Genomic DNA, 17,389 nt, shown 5'->3' with positions numbered 1-17,389 from the left:
TTGCGACAGCTGTAGTAACTACTTGCTTTTCAGATTAAGACTTTACATAAAATAACATATGATGAGCTTATAAAATACAGTGCATTATTGATTAATAGAATTGCAATACAAGGAGTACCTGCACACTCGAACTATAACTCCTTTTAATTTTATTAGCGACATTTCAACCCAGAAACGATCCCACTGAGGTTGTGTGGATCTGCACCCGACTACTCTTAGCTTATTCCCAGATGTTTTCATGTTAGCCTTCCTCTCCTTCTCCCCTCCTCTTACCTCCTCACTACTGACACTAATACGGACAATGCCAAATCTACTTTAAACAAGAATATATTTGAATATAGTGAGAATGATTACTCCCATATAATACTGCCCGAGGAAGACCTGCAGTTGGTCAGAATGTTGCTACTAAAATCAGTGAGATACCAGTGTGCAGATATTACCTGCATTGCAACTTTATTTATTTTTATTTATCCAGCACCTATATTCAGCTGAGGTTTTATAGATGCACACATTACTACTCTGATTTATTAAAGATTAAACTAGTGGTTCTCAGGTTTTTTTTTTTACTTGAGACTTTCTAAAAAAAAAACAGTGTCCGGTTGGGCCCTCGTCAGGTGTCTATGAGTTTTTAGCATTTCCACTTAAGAGATATGTTTCGACACTTCTAACATGGTTTCTCAATAACTGTTTGAGACCCAAATAGATTAAACTCTCCAATATTTCACAGTTAAAGCAGAAATGAGAGAAAACACCAAAAACATGAACACAAATTTGTGTAGCAGAACGTTTTTTCCTTTTTTCCCTAACCCAAGAATCATCTCACGACTCCTCAGATAGGGTCCTACCCCCAGGTTTAGAGCCACTAAACTGAATAACTGCGTATAAAGTAGTAAAACCACCTCCAGTTTTCACCTACTCACAACAGTAAAATGCTACTTACACAGTGATGCGATATAAACAATATAACAATGTAATATATCATTATATATCAGTCACAGGGGACTGAATGACTGCTTTTATACTTTAAGTACTTTTTGCTGATATCGCTGTACTGTAACTTAACTTACTGTAACTAATAATGGAGTATTTTTTGGTAGTTGTATTGTGTTTTGCTTAAGTAAAGGAACTGAACACTTCCGCCCCTTAGCTTATCTTATTAAGTGTTTTCAGCTTGTCTGTAACAGTGATTTTCGGTTACAGACTAATAAAGGAAGTATGCAGTGGGGGAGGAGGGGCCAGTTCTCAGTTGCAGAAGTGAAACAGGCCAGAAGAACTTTGCAATTACACACACTATTGCCCTGTGCCATGAGCACTTAAGACAGACAACCAGAAGAAGCAAAAGAGGGAAATCGAAGAAGAGGACAGTCCACCTGTGCCATGCTGGCTGAAGGTTTTCTCAGAGTGCTGCTTTACAGGGGGGAGAGAAAGTTTGCCTCTGCTTCCAACCAACACAAAACGCAGAGACGCACTCATTGTACGGGCCCGTTCAACTATATTCACTCCGACTCCAGCTCTACAGAAAACCCGACGGATTCAGCTGAAGCAGGTAAACAGCCTTATTAAATGTTGTAGCATATAAACTGCCTGATGTAATGGAAAGTCTAATGTACTGCATTGGTTTCACGTACTCATTTTACATGGTCTGGTACCCTTGCTTCCCTTTTACTATAAAAAGTTCTTCCTTCTTACTAATGAGTTCATAGCACATAGCAAAAATGTCAAACCAAACTAAATTAAACTGAAATAATCTAAATTACTAGTTTACGTTCTGTAATCAGGTCCAAACCAGGAAGAGTTAGAATCCACCCAGGCTCAGGGACTGAGAGTGGTGCGTCAAGGTCCCGTAGGCCTCTCAATTCCCGGGTGTTCACCTGCCCTCACCCTGGACCCTGACTGTACGGTTTGCATAGACAACTGCAGCCTCCTGGAACAGTATCCAGACCTACAGGTTGCTGACTCGGGCCGCATCTCATACAACCCACCGAGAACCACCCTCGCCCAGCACGGTTTGAACACTCCTGTCTCTGAGGTTCCCCGTCATCCAGAATTGGCAGCCCAGCAGGAGCCAGAAGGGGGCCCTGTTTCATCCATACCAGACCAGGGATATCTGGTTATGGGGGCCAGCGTGAACATCAGCCTGGATCTGCCCGGATCAGGGTTGGAGCCCATGTCAAACTCGTTGCTGAACGGGCTGCTGGAGAAACAGCTGGAAGAGGTGTACATGCAGCACCTGACTGACAACTTGGCTCGATGCAACTCCCATCTGGGGAACAGCCTCCTGCACGGCCTGGTGCCACCGCCGCAGCCCATCAGCCAGCCGCAGGGGCTAGACTCACTGGACGCCAGTTTGGGGGACGGACCAGGACGGGAAACTGACAAGAAGATTAGTTACCTGAGCGCCCAGAACATAGTTCCCTGCTCATCCAACTTTAGCTCCCCTGTTCTGAGGATTTCAGAGACTGACAATACTCATCTATGTTGAAAGCTGAATGAATAAATCCTGCAAAAGTATTATATTTTTGCTTCTGTACTTCACTCCCAAGTTTACACACTGAAATGTGAATTATTTTTGTTTAGCTCTGTTTACCTAATGTCTTTGTTTAATTGCTTAATGAAATGATGCCTGAGATTTACCTGCTCTCATGTGCCATCTGCTGTTAGATCGTTGTACTACACCACGCCGACTTTACCTGGTATTCATGAGAATTTATTTTACTGACATTGTAAGTGGGCGTGTGTTATTAAGGTAATATAATAGCGCAAACTGTAATCCAGTGTATATTCACACTGCACACTGGAAAGGCCCTCTAAATAAGCATGTGTTCTTCTGTAATATAACCCCTGTGGTGTAAATAAACTAAAATAAAAGAGTCATGAAATCATCTTGACATGTCCGAAAGTTCTGAATCTTTTCTTATGCAGTTAAAGGTTTCGTTAAAATCTTCCATAACATTTACAATTGTAATTTCAATGGACCAACTGCAGCCGACCTGATGATACCATAAATGAATCTTGATATTCTGATTTTTAAATTAGGGAGACAGTTGTCTGTGTGTATTATGTAGTTTGACTTTACTGTGAAGTATACATGAAGGTCTTTTACAGGCACATGCAGATCACGTAGGGGTCCAGTGTGACCTGACAGAGGAACAGCCTGAAGATTTCTGATGCATCTGCTTACTTAAGGTTGATTTGGAACCTGTGAAGCACAGATCCTCACATCTGGGCCACTCAGAGCTCCCACAATGAGGGTGATGGTGATCCATTACCATGTACTGACACACGTGGCTTTTTGGAAACCTAAGGCAATTCACTCATCCGTGCAAAGAGATGGAAAATAGAGATTCACAGAGATTTTTTCCCGTAATTAACAGATTTGAGGTGACGGTGTCTCATCAGACTTTGTTACATACAAAATAACGAGTGCATTCTATTTAGGTGAGCTAGATCCAGGATCCTGGAGACGAACCTGCCTTTCCTACGGTGACAAGTCAATATGTCTGCAGTGCTAATGGTTCACTGAGGCCAGAGAGCCAAGCTAAACTGAATGTCAGCTTTGCAGAGGGCTTCAGAGCTGGAGCCGAAGCCACATTCAGTGTGAACTTAACTGTCCAGACCTCTAAGGGGAAATCGAGACAAAACCTTGAGTTCCAGAGGCTCCACGACTTCAAATTCAAATGTTTAGAAGTGCGGTGTAAACCTGTTATCAGCACGTTATCATACATTACCGTCTATACATGTCCGAGAATTGTATTAGGTTTTGACTGTAAGTACATGGGCACGATTACATAGTTACACAGTGAGTGCTGTCTACCAAAAAGGTGCGTTATCACCGGGAGCCAACAGGCGCTACTTTTATTTGTTGATCGGCTTGCAAGGAGATGAAAAAAATCTTAACCTAGCCTCAAAGTCTGTTTTATCACACAAGAAGATACCACTTTCTAATAAAGCATATTTTGTAAAGGGTTTATAAGTGGTTACATTCTCCTCTGAAGAAACAATCAAAGCAAGTAATGCTAGAACAAGAAAACTTTTCGAAGGCTGGCATCCTAAAAGTTGTTGTTATTATTGGCTTATTACTCATAAATAAGTCATTTATAAACAACTTATTTAAGAAAGCCCTTAGATACACCAACAAAAAAAACCTTTAAGAAAATGCGTCATTAGAAAGTCTCTTTTTTGAGCCTTAGTTTTATTATTCTCATTTAATTTCAAACTTAAACTATCCCAATCTCAAACGACAAACCATTTCTTTGAAGTTTTGGTAATCACAAAACATGTTTTTAGTATTAAGAGCAAATTTGTTGTGTAAATGACCTGGTCAACTAAATTCACTGAGCCCATTATGTTGGGTAATTATACAGTAAAAGCTTTATTCTGATAGCAGTCCTTATGCTGGCCATGAAATTGACTAGACTGCAAGCATATTGAAATGAAATGAGAAAAACATAGAAAACTGATAAGCCGTGAAATTAATAATAAGACACTGGAAGGGAAAGATATTGTCTTGGCTGCAAATGAAAATCTTTTGCTTGCCACAAGAGAAGATATTTGTTCATTTCAGAAGAAGAATCTCCTGAACTCTATATGATGTACTATTCTAAATCATTTCAATAATCATAATAGGCCATATTACACAGTAACCTGTCTCTTTGTTTGTTTGTTTGAAATATGTGAAATCTGTTATCTGTTGATTTCATCTCACCAGTTATATGTGCACAGAGCTGGATATTAGAAATCGAATAAGTCACAACGGCACACAGCTTTCAAGAAAATAAACATCACTGCCATCACAATATAAGTGTAGCTGTTGAAAATGTTGTTGAGCCAACTCCAAGAGGCTTTTTCATAAAAACAAAATATGTCACTATTTATTTCAAATTATGCAACTGATATGTGTGTGTATTTGTGTGTGTGTGTGTTGAGCTCTGTACTGCTGGATGGATATCATTGCTAGCTCAGGGATTCCTGTGCACATTAGTGGCTGCATGAGTCGCGGTCAGGTTGTTTTGTGTGTGTGTGTGTGTGTGTGTGTGTGTGTGTGTGTGTGTGTGTGTGTGCTGCTTGCCCTCCCCCACCTCCATAACCCCTGTCCTATTCTCTCTCTCTGTCTCTCTCTCTCTCTCTCCTGTTGTCCCAGCATGGCTCTCTCTCTGCTGCTCTCTGCCTGTCTGTTGGGATGTTTGGGCCTGACCCCCCCTGCCGAGCTCCCTCAGCCTTACAACCACCTCCCCTCACTGGGCTTCAACAGCAGCGATGGCGGCCTGTCTGTGGATCTGCCCGTGCCTCTGAGGGTTTTCAGCGTGGACTACAACCATGTGCAGGCACCCTTTGAGATCGTGCTGTGGATCATGCTGGCCTCACTGGCCAAACTGGGTAAGCCTGAGCTTTACTTTTACTCATACACGAGAAGCCAGCTTTTGACTGGATGTAACTTGTGGTTAGATGTTATTATAGGTTTGAAATGAAACTGGAAATATGGGGCTCAGAGTTGCAGAAGGTGACATACATTCAGTGTCAGGAATGTTAATAAAAGTTACTTTATTGACTACTTTATCATAATATAATTCAAGTTATTGACCAAACTAAGTGACATAAATTTCAGTTACTTTCTGGTTACTTCTGTACATATATGAAATATAAAGGCATGAGGGAAAGTACATATTAAAATCCAGTTTGTTCATATCAAATAAACAATAGAAGAGAATTTCTGTGTTCCAGATTTTAAAGAGAAGTGGAGCATATACCACCATCAGTGGTTTTCTGAATTTCTGACTTTCACTTTCTCTCTCTGTAATTGTTCCCAAATATTTTTGAGATCTTTTTTGTTTTTGGACACTGTAAAACCAACACAAGCATTCATTTTAAGAATTTGCATGTGTGTGATGTGTATGAGAGTAGCGCTCTGTTGATGGAGTTCTACTTTTAACACTGTTAAGTCACTATTGGGATGTCCTTTTATCTTTTTCTTCTCTCCGTCTCAACCCCTCAGGTTTCCACTGGTCTGGTCGACTTCCTGCAGTCGTCCCAGAGAGCTGTCTCCTCATCATGGTGGGGCTCCTGGTGGGAGGTGTGATATATGGTGTTCGTCACTCCGCTCCCCCGACTCTCAGCGCTGATGCCTTCTTCCTCTTTCTGCTCCCGCCAATCGTCTTGGATGCGGGATACTTCCTGCCAGGGAGGCTGTTCTTTGAAAATCTCGGTACCATCCTCTGGTTAGTACACTTTCAGTGTTTAACTTTTTTGTTTGTTTTAATCTTCTGTGTGCAAACACTGTTGAATACACTCTGGTTTTGGAAAGACACTTTTCTTTAATCTTTTAAACACATATTATAAGACAGAGTTTTGTTTTAAATAGAAAATCCAATTCTCCAGTTTGGATTATCAAGTTTTAAAATGTGCCAAATATGTCTATATTAAAGGGAAATATATATAAATTGTATTTTAAATGCACAACCCATCTCTCATTTTCCATTCAATTTATTTGGCATAATTTAAGCCCTGAAACAAGAAGTTAAAAGAACAAAATGATATTCCCATCACCATCAGCTGTGTTTAGTCCTAATTAGCAAATGTTAGCATCTTAACACACTAAACTAAAAGGGTGAACATGGTAAATATTATTCTTGCTTAACATTGTCGTTATGAACATAGCAGCATGCTGACATTAGCATCTAGTTAAAAGCACTGTTGTGTTTACCTACCGCCTGGCCTGCTGACTTCCCTCAGTTTTGACTTCTTGCAGCTCATTGTTTTGGTTTTATGGCCAGCACCGTTACAACTGTTTGCCAACAGCTGGTTCTCCGCATCAGCTCTATAAGGGGATGATATGTCAGTGTCGTGTTTACAGGTTGTTGCGCTGTGGCCAAGTGAGGCAGATTCAAAGGAAAATTTAAGAGTTATATTGGCGACATGTTTCCAGGTATGCAGTGCTGGGAACCTTATGGAACGTGCTGGGCATCGGCCTGTCTCTGTACGGTGTGTGTGTGCTGGCCCAGAGCTCTCTGGGAGACGTCTCTCTGCTTCACTGCCTGCTGTTTGGCTCTCTGATCGCTGCCGTCGACCCCGTGGCCGTGCTCTCTGTCTTCCAGGAGATGCATGTTAACGAACAACTGCACATCTTGGTGTTTGGAGAGTCGCTGCTCAATGACGCTGTTACTGTGGTGAGGGGAGAGGTGGTGTATATGTGTATGTGTGTGTGTGTGTGTGTGTGAAATCAAATATTTTCTACCGTACGTAATGCACTTTACTTCCCCTAAGGTTCTCTACAAGCTGTTTGAGTCCTTCCTCCGCCTACCATCAGTGTCAGGACTGGATGTGTTGCTGGGTGGGTGCAGGGTGGTGATGGTGGGCCTCGGTGGCCTGTGTGTAGGGCTCTTCTTTGGCCTGGTGGCGGCCCTCACCTCACGGTTCACCTCCAGAGCCCAGGTCATCGCCCCGCTCTTTGTCTTCCTCTACTCCTACTTGTCCTACCTGACCTCAGAGATGCTTCACCTCTCTGGTATCATGGCGTGAGTGCTGCTGAGGATTAACGTAAACTCAAACACCTCCTTTTGTAAATGTTTTATTTGGTAAAATATGTTTTTTTGTCTTATAGGTTTTGTTTCTTCCCCTTCCTGTAGCATTGTGACCTGCGCCGTCACCATGAAACAGTATGTGGAGGCTAATGTGTCAGAGCGCAGCAAGACCAGCATCCAGTACTTCCTGAAGATGTGGAGCAGCGTGAGTGAAACCTTAATCTTCATCTTCCTGGGGGTGTCCACGATACAGGACGTCCATATGTGGAGCTGGCCCTTTGTCTGCTCCACACTGCTGCTCTGCCTCGTATGGAGGGCCACAGGTAACTTTAAAAATCTTTCCTGTCTGCCATTGTACCAATGATTCTCTGGCAAGAAGCTTGATAAAAAGTTGTCAAAATGGAGGGTTCAACATATTTCCCTTCCTTCTCGAGGTGTTCTGTTGCTGACTGCTGTGGTGAACAAGCTCCGGAGGAATGCCGTGACCTTTAGAGATCAGTTCATCATTGCCTACGGTGGCCTGAGAGGGGCGATCTGTTTCTCCCTCGTCTTTCTCATTGATGACTTCCCAAAGAAAAGACTCTTCATCACAACAACCATTGTGGTCATTCTCTTCACTGTCTTTGTACAGGTGGGAGAACAATGTCACATGTGAATTTGTATGAAAACCAGTTCCTGTATTTGATTATTTATTTGCTTTCTGTATGTTTGGTTTCATGGATTGCTTTTTTGGTTGTATTTGTTTTTGGTTTGGCTTTGTCTGGTTACCAGGGGATGACCATAAGGCCTCTGGTGGAGCTACTGGATGTGAAGAGGAAGAAGAGAGCTATGCCTACTGTCAGTGAGGAGATCCACAGCAGGGTGAGAAGTGAAGTGACAGCAAAGTGGAGGGTCTGTCATTTGGAACACCAGTATTACTGTGAACGGTGATTTTATTTTGTAGTGTTTAATTAATTCAGCGCCTCAATATAGCTAGTATTAACTTTGGAATTAACCAACAAGATCACATGCTGTAGCTTTATTCAAAATTTTTATATCATTTAGCTTCAGAGCTTCCCCATATTTCAATTTTCTTAGTTTAGTTTTTCTAATTTTCTATCATGCAGTGTACACAGAGTAGAATTAAGTGTACGCATGGTGCACTGAATCAAATGATCTAGCAGAGGCATATATATATATATATATTTTAGTGAAAGGGAAAATAATAGTAAGAACACATTTCTGAATTACTTTGAGTGTAGAAACTGGACATGTAGGGATGGAGTTGTGGGTGCATGGCACAGAATCTCATCGCATTTGGAAATCAAATCATCACACACAGCATATGGAAAAATGTACTTAGAATCAAAATATATATATATGAATAATGTGTTGATATCACGTCTCTTCCTAGCTCATTGATCACCTGCTGGCCGGAATAGAGGATGTGGTTGGTTACTGGGGACAGCACTTCTGGAAAGACAAGTTAGTTTCACTTATTGTACTTTTATTTTACCTTCTCTTTGGGTTTCCTCTAAAATATGTGGTGGAGCATGTCCATAACAATAGGACCTGAAATCCCCAGTAGATGGCAGCAAATAGGTTTCTGATCATTTTTCCACAGTCGACTGGAAACTAATGGATGTTGTGTGTGTACCTATGTGTGTGTGAGGTTTGAGCAGTTCAACAAAAAGTACCTCCGTCGTTTCCTGATCCGGGAGGACCACCAAGCTCGCTCCAGCATCCTCCGAGTTTACCAGGAGCTGGAGAGAAGGGAGCTGAGAGGAGACAAGGTGGCACCACCACTGTGAGAATTTTCTTTTGTTTTTTAACTCTATGTCAGCATCGTGCACAGAAAGGATCTCAATGTCTTCACAGAAGGAGTCCCATAAGGATTCTGATGACAGTAAGAAAAGTTTCATGACCGTCATGGTTATCTGTGTTACTTCAGATCTTTAAAAAATTAATGTTCCTCAATGGTGAAGCCTTGTTCAACCCTGAAAGTCAAAAGTAGCAGAATATCGACACTTACCCTGTCAATTCTCAGGGTTTTTCCTACTTACAGCCACAATTACGCCACTCAAACTGATCTTCACAACACAGTTTTTGGCTAAATGGTTGTGAATATTCACACCTCGCTTTAGAGTGGATCCTCGCTCCCACAGCCGTCCTCTCTTACCAGAGGAGATTGACAGCATCAGGCGTATCCTCTCCAGAAACCTTCAAAACGTTAACAATAAGGTAAATTCAAAACTCTAGTTGATATGTCTCTTATTTCTTTTGGGAAACCTGTTTTTCCCTAACCACCAATTTTGATATCAAAAGAACATTTTTTTTTTTAGTGTTATGAAAATAGAGCATGCTTACTACAGGCATGTACTATTCATCTGTTCATTTCTGGGTTCATGTGTGTGGTCTCTCTCTAGCAGACGCCGGCTTACAGCAGACACACTCTGCACCAGGACGCCACCATGGACAAAACAAGGAGACCCCTTCAAAGACACCAGAGTCTGGGAGAGAGATACAATTATAATACAATCACACAGTGGTCACAGGTACTGTAGGCATGTAACCACACAGGTATGCATTTACAGGTATCCACCTTAACAATAAGCCTTATTTCTGTAGATCCTTTTTTTTTTTTAAAGCAAGAAAATATTCAGCAAATGATATCATAATTCCACGTGTAGAATTTGAATGCTACATTCCTCATCCATTCTGCAGAAAGGGAAGGCCACATGAAGTTTATCAGGCAGTACTTGAAAATATAAATGATTAATTGTATTTTGTCCTGTTTTGAATAAAACTAAATACAGTATAGTAGATCAATATTTTTCTAAAGAAGAGACAGCTTTAATTAAGGAAAACATTCATTATTTTTTGTGGGAACAGAGACATTATGTCCACTAGCTATTTTTGAAGAAATGAGCTTAGGATAAAAAAAAAAACCCAAAACATTTTTTCGCTGTGTTTCCATTGTGACAGCGGGAGGATAGAGTGTTCGATGGATCACGCAGAGTGAGAGCAGGACTCAGCAGGTCTCACACAGGTAAAGTGCAAAACATGCTGTATGCATGTACAAAAACCACATATTAAATGCAGGATCTCCTTCATGTTTCCAACCTCTACCCCGGACTAAGGTCCAAAGGAAAGAAAGACTGCTTGTACTCAAATTATGTTTCAAGAAATAACTGTTTTATCCATACACAATTTTAGTTTTGTTTCTCCACGCCTGTGCTATAAAATAACACAGAGTATAGAGACATATCATCAGATTGTCCCTTGTCTCGTTCCTCCTCCCCGCCTTTGACCCTGACAACCATGCTGTAACTCCTCTGACTTTGTGGCTCTTGAGACCACTTTAGCCTCTCCTCTCTCGCCAGTGTGCTCCATAAGCCCGAGGCCAATTCTGCAGGATTCATCAGTCCCAGCAGCCTTGGCTCAGACTGAACCAGTGGATCCAAAATCCTCAGCTGCCAGAGAGGACCAGATCTCTCCACAACATCAAGTACCTGGGGGGAGAGCCCCTAAAAAACAGCTCATCTTTGTTTTGGAGAACGAGAAGCAGCAATGAGGACCGACTGTGAGAAAGAAAAAGGGGGGAAAAGAAATCTGAAGCAATGAATTTAAAAATGGCTCCATAAAGTCATAAGTTACTATTTGTGGGATGCAGGACTGGGTTGATGAAAGGTTTTTTAGCAATTTCATGGACATCCTCCAATTAAAATTTTTAAAATGGGTTAAATAATTCACCTTCCAGTTTTATCATTTTGAGTGTTTGCCAGCTACAATAAAGCTTGCCTCAGCTCCATGCTTCACCTCTTGAACAGCCCTGGTGGAGGTTTGAGGGTCTTTTACATCTCCAGTCTAATTCATTTTCAAAGTGGCTCTCCAAGAGTTACACGTACCTTAGAAATACCTTGCAGTCATAAATGCTGATACTTGTTTCCCACATTACACACACACACACACACACACACACACACACACACACACACACACACACACACACACACACACACACACACACACACACACACACACACACACACACACACACACACACAAACACACAAACCAATCCTGCCTCTCCTTGTTGTCTTTATAAATGCACAGCACACCCACTGGTAATTTGATGCGGACAGCCTTCCTAAAATAACCCCCCCCCTCCCTCCTCAGTTGACCTCCTCAGTTGCTGTAGCCTCTTTACCCTGCAGCTCCCAGCATGCCAGGGAGTGGCTGGGAGAGACAGACTGTTTTCTTTAGGACTGGGGCTGGGCCGAGGGCTGCACAGTGGACACCAGTGAGGAGCTGAGGAGTCACTGACCTGAGGACTGAAAGCTAAGGAGAAAGGGCACAGTGAAGGAGGTTTTAGGCTGGAGTCATGAAGGTGTTAGCCGCAGCCTTGGCTGGTGGGATTTTTGGGGCAGTAGGGACCCTGTGTTTACTCCTGGCCTTTGGTACAGACTACTGGCTGGTGGCCAGTGACAACTGTGGACCATATACATGGCCGACGCAAACAACCCTGACAGGGGGAAAAGATGCCAATGGGACTGAGGTAGGACAGATACATGTGTGCCCAAAATCATCCATAAACAAATACATACACTGAATGCAAACCTTGCTGCTGGCTGTTAGAATTGGTTGGTGATCTCTAAAGCTAAACAAATGCAAATAATAATAGTCACTCTACTGTATTATTTTTATCAGTGAAACATCACATGTGATAACCACAAACAGACCAGTCTGGAACCTGAGACTGGTAGACAGTGGGTGCATGCTATACCACTACAGGATATTTAAAGATGTAGTGAAGTGATTTAGTATTGCACTTCCAAAGTATAGACAGATTAGACGAAGAAGAGACAAAATCAATACAGCAGAGACAGACACATTTTGACTTTTGGTCTGACTTTGGCGACTTTTAGTATGTGTCTACCTCTGAAAACACTGGATCTTACACTCCCATTATGCAGTCAATAGCATTGTTTCTTCAGACCCTCCCTGACATCTAACACCCCCATGTGTGTCAAATGCCATGCCCCCGGTTTGCAGCACAGGCTTTCTGTTAACCAGATCAAGAGTCTACAGCCATGCTAGCGGCTCTGTGAGGCTGTACTTTGACACAGCGGTGCTTTGAGCTAAATGTTAGCATCAATGTGCTAACATTCTAACATGCTGATGTAAAGTAGGTATAATGTCTACCATGTTCACTATATTAGTTTGGCATGTTAGCATGTTAACTTTTAGTAGTAGTCTCCCAAGCCAAAATAACCCTGATGACATCATCAGGGTTATTTTCTCAGACTCCTCCAGAGCCATGATACAACTGTTTTTCGAAAGCTGAGTAGGAATCCCCCTGAACAGTCAACTGATCTTCACATAAAAAAAAAAAAAAACCCCAGTATTGCCCCTTTGATTTTCCAGTTTATTTCTTCCATGCCGCATTTGTGAGAGAGTTCACAAAATGCAAAGTAAGGGATATATTTATAAAAGCTGATCCCCCTGTGAACTCCTCCCTAACATCACAGCACAACAAAGTCTTTCTTTTCAAATTGAACAGGATGATTAAAGTTGCTGTGTGTTATTCCATGCCATCAATCATATATTTGACAAGCAAGTGGTGAGTATCACTCATGCGTGTTCCATAAGTTCCCCTTGAAAACCTCACAGACCAGCAGGCCATAATCAGAAACACGTTTGACGCCGTGGCGCCACGGAAGTACAGACTCACACAGAGCAGCGAGCACAGACGTGTTGACAAAGCTGAGAGAAATAAAGGTTCATCCATCTTTAGGTATTTGAGTGTCTATCTGTGTTTGTCCGCAATCTCTGTCTCTTCCTTAGATCCAGTTGGAAGTGGAAGCAGTCACTGATTCTCATCCGTCTCTCACCCTCCACCATGAGGGTTTCTTCTGGCGCTGTGTGTTTCAGGTGGAGCCCACAGCGCATGCAGTCCTGGCCACTCTCTTCAGTATGTAGAAAACTTTCCTCTACGGCAGCAAAACGTTTTTGTGGGGGCCTGTCCAGTGTGGTTGCATGTCTCATGCTTGGGTCTGCTTGACATGCGAACAAGTGCAGGAAAGAAAAATGTCTCATAATTTGGATATTTGACAGAAAATATACAGGAGGAAAGTAAGAAGAATTGTGTTGGCATTTATTTCAGTTTATGGGGTGTTTTTGGCTTTTCTCTAATCTTTGCACTCCTGTGGTGTTTCTTATTTTTCCCTGTACCCAACCACATCCAGTCATTTTTTGAAGCGCATTAATTTTTTAGGCTTTGAAGGTTATTTTCTTTTATTTTTTAACGATCCCAATTTCTTTTAACTGTAGCAAACCAGCCAGAGTCCAAGGTGTGTATCCATGGCTACCTCTTCCCTCTGCCTGTTGCTCTTGGACAGGTGCCTAATCCAAGTTACGATGCTACAGCAGGTAATTCGCCAAGTCACACATACATGCATGCAAGTATTTTTGCACGCACATACACATATGCAAAATTTACATTTGGCCATTTGCATCATACTGTACCTGACAGTATAGCTAAAATTTCAGGGGTGGGATTGAATGAACGTGTGAGGCGTCATGACCGGGAAAATAATAGAAGAAATAAAAAGATGGCATCCATATATCCTCTTCATTTCACATGCAAAGCAGGGTCGAAGGGAGATTTTTAGGAACAGTGAAGTCATTGGTCAAAGTCCAACAATATAAATCCTCACACCCACATTTTTTTAATGAGTTGGATTTTTAATATTTATTTTTGTGGTTCATTGTTCAATATTTTCTTACTATTTCATTTTCCAACATGAAGATCTAAATGCTGTGTCAAAGTCATCTCCACACTGCCAGTAATACCTTTCTAGTGGCAAAATACTGCATCTTTTATTTATTCATTGGCATAAGTGTAGAAACAGTGGTATCTGGCTATAAAACACCCAGCATGTGTAAGTTGAAAGAAATATTGAGGACATGACCTCCTCAGTGTTAGCTATGGCCCAGTATACTCTAGGTGCACTGCTCTGACGGCGGCCTTGTTGTGTTTCGTGCAGTGTTTCGGGGTTTCTGGACCTTGCTGATAATCGTCGGGCTTGTCTCAGCTCTGACTGGAGGCTTCCTCTTGGTCTGTGGTGTCCCCTTCATCAGCCACCAACTCTACAAGCTGGGTGGAGCCTTCCTCGTCACTGCTGGTGAAATATAAACAACTGCATGTACATGTGGGGAGTTCATAACCATAGCATCTGTGGTGTGAAATATATACTGCCGGTGGGGGAATAGGTGAATGTACAGACACAAACACGTGCTGCAGCCATTGCTGCTATAAGTATTTCATACCTGTCACATGACAAATACACACCCAACACCAGAGCAGCAGATGCCACTCTGCAGCACTGTCACTATAATAACATAAACACTGCTACCGTGGTAACAGCAGAGATGATTAGGAGCTACATTCCTCTGGTGTTACAGTGATAGCCTCCGTGTCTTCCTGACACTCTCCATGTCCCACCACAGCCTGCTTGTTCCTGTTCACGCTTCTGCTCTACGTACTGTGGATGGAGGTGGTGGATGTGAAGCGCTACGTCCTGCAGGAGAGAGGAGAGGCATGTCCAGATGCCAAGGTTTCAGTGCTCTACGGCCTGTCGTTCATGGTGGCGGTGGCTGGCGTGCCTCTGGAGCTCGTCTCTGGGTTGGTCTTCATGATGGTGGGCCGGGCGCTGCGTGCCAGCAAGTGAGCTCCCCATCTGGCCCATACGAGAAGAGTGGACCGACCTTTTTACGCCCTACACTGGGACTCAGCGGCACACTTGTGGGATGTGTAAATACCGGCTGGAAAGATATGACCAATATTACAGCACCACCCTTTGGATGTTGCATGCAGTCAGAGACACTGGTTCGGTGCAGCAGTTGTTGATCGCTAGCTTTGCTTGAGTTCCATAAAAATCACCAATTACACAAGAATATCAATACCACAATAGGTCAGTGGTAGAGTTTATATGATTAGCATGAATTGGAATGGATATAATACGGTACAAGATGTGTTAAGACATCTAATCTGAGAGATTTTTGTCTTGGCAAAACCCTGTGAATATAAATATTTCTTCCACCCAGTTGCATCCTACTGTCATTCTACCAATTGCAGCTTGTATTAATGCTGCAAATGATGAATCCATAGAGCGGACGGTGAGAAAACGCATGGGTGAACCAGCTGTGTCCCCTGTCCTGGATTTGGCACACGATCAGAGTAGGCTAGCTAGAGCAGAGCGAGGTGGGAGGGAGGAATGGCTGGATGGACTTTAAACAGAAATGGTAAGTTTGGATAGAGGGTGGGGGTGGGGCAGGAGTGGGATGGATGTGGGTATAGGGGGGATAGAGAAAGAATTGATGCGTGCAGGGGGGGCACAAGGGGGCTTTGAGAAATGAACAGCTGTTTGTGGGTTTGGTTGGTGTACAGAGGGCCGGCCACCTGCCTCCTTCACCCCAATCATATTTCACTCCCTCATTCTAATCGTTATGCTTTCTCTTTTCTGCCTCATACTATTATGTTTCTCTATCCTACCCTACTTGTAAACGTTACATTCAGAAAACCCCTGCCACTAATAGATATTCTGTTGACACACATCCGTTGCACTCACACCCCTCTGGGCATTCTTTCCTTTCCTCAGTGTTTTCCAAAGGGCAAAGACAGACTTGCGATTGTATCATAACTGCTACAATATTAGATCATCCTCCTTTTTCATTGGTCTGAATGGGCAGCATGTGGAAGCAGGCAAGTGGACTCTAGGTCACGCATATCAGCTTTCATCTACTGTACTGTGGAGAAGGAGCTGGTGTTTGAGGGGTGGGGACCTCACTGATCAAACACACACGTTCATGCACTCACACACTCACACATGCTGTGATCAAACTGTCCACAACACACCAATGTTAATTATTGAAACATACTGGGCTTTTCCTCCGCATACAGAGCTGATCCTAGTTCTGACTGATGTAATGCATGTTGAGAGTACTGCTGTAATATAGGACCATAGCCATCAAATGCTATAGATCCGCTCAGTTTACTGTGCTGCCTGTGTCTGTCAGAGGATACCCTCGAATTTTGGTACGTTGAACCTGTGGTCTTTTACATGATTGTTATTGGTAAATGTATGTGTGATTATATGATATACAGAATATTCAGTGGTGTGCTTCTCACTAGTATTCATAGTCACTCAATAGGAGTAGTGAGAAGGGAAAGTGGATGTTCTCCCAATGTACATTTGCCAAACATTTCCCATCCATTGAGAATTTTCTCTCGTAAAAGCAAAACATGTTGTTTCAAAACACTTCCAATAAACCATCATTTTCTCCTTTCTATATCTATCTGCGCTTGTCTGAATTCTTCTTCACTTTATTGTGGTTCACCAAGCTGGAATGGTCACAGCTGCCTTATGAAACACTCACTACAACTGAACTTGGCTTCGGGAACTACCAACAACTGTAGTTACAATTATGATTTAGCTATTGTAAGCTCCTTACCAGTAGCACCAGAAATGTAATGTTTATCCTGAGGGTGGATGAAAAGTCATGGGGTCAGTAAAATCAAAACTACTAATCCTTGAAGGGACAAATACCGAGAAACTCTGCTCACTGAGTTTAGACTTTAGAATTTATTTTATTTAATTCTTTTCTATTTATTTTTTTTTTTTACCACTGCAAATTTTGGCGGAAAGGTCAGGAGGGTCACCAAAACCATTTTGAATCATAATTTGGGGCCTTGACTATCCACAGCAAATTTAACAGAAACATCAGCATCCTTTTGCCTCGCCTCTTTTGGGGTGAGAAGTCAACAATCATGGATAAGCCAAGACACAAGAAGACACACTTTGCAGCATCACACAGTTAAAAATATATAC

At 42.3% G+C, this 17,389-nt stretch overlaps 3 protein-coding genes across 3 annotated transcripts; all 3 read left to right on the top strand.

Annotated features, from left to right (window-relative positions):
- The first annotated feature begins 1,133 nt into the window (after nt 1-1,133).
- On the top strand, nt 1,134-2,865 carry si:dkey-237j10.2 (uncharacterized protein LOC568721 homolog). The gene is made up of 2 exons (XM_040120280.1): nt 1,134-1,546; nt 1,779-2,865. Exons 1-2 carry the CDS (start codon nt 1,378-1,380, stop codon nt 2,480-2,482), a joined length of 873 nt encoding a protein of 290 aa, XP_039976214.1. The 5' UTR covers nt 1,134-1,377; the 3' UTR covers nt 2,483-2,865.
- Nucleotides 2,866-5,141: 2,276 nt separating this feature from the next.
- On the top strand, nt 5,142-11,263 carry LOC120785740 (sodium/hydrogen exchanger 2-like). The gene is made up of 13 exons (XM_040120612.1): nt 5,142-5,376; nt 5,993-6,215; nt 6,923-7,163; nt 7,261-7,511; nt 7,623-7,840; nt 7,952-8,148; nt 8,289-8,378; nt 8,911-8,981; nt 9,169-9,303; nt 9,641-9,737; nt 9,923-10,051; nt 10,482-10,545; nt 10,880-11,263. The coding sequence occupies exons 1-13, from the start codon at nt 5,142-5,144 to the stop codon at nt 11,068-11,070; spliced, it is 2,142 nt and encodes a 713-aa protein (XP_039976546.1). The 3' UTR covers nt 11,071-11,263.
- A 437-nt stretch (nt 11,264-11,700) lies between these two features.
- Nucleotides 11,701-16,830, top strand: LOC120785417 (transmembrane protein 182-like). Its single transcript, XM_040120133.1, has 5 exons — nt 11,701-12,054; nt 13,344-13,470; nt 13,830-13,928; nt 14,546-14,683; nt 15,009-16,830. The coding sequence occupies exons 1-5, from the start codon at nt 11,881-11,883 to the stop codon at nt 15,227-15,229; spliced, it is 759 nt and encodes a 252-aa protein (XP_039976067.1). The 5' UTR covers nt 11,701-11,880; the 3' UTR covers nt 15,230-16,830.
- Nucleotides 16,831-17,389: the final 559 nt, after the last annotated feature.

This window comes from Xiphias gladius, chromosome 23 (genome assembly GCF_016859285.1).
Source record: "Xiphias gladius isolate SHS-SW01 ecotype Sanya breed wild chromosome 23, ASM1685928v1, whole genome shotgun sequence".
Lineage (NCBI taxonomy): Eukaryota > Metazoa > Chordata > Actinopteri > Istiophoriformes > Xiphiidae > Xiphias > Xiphias gladius.
This window is presented reverse-complemented; position numbering and strand designations above follow the sequence as displayed.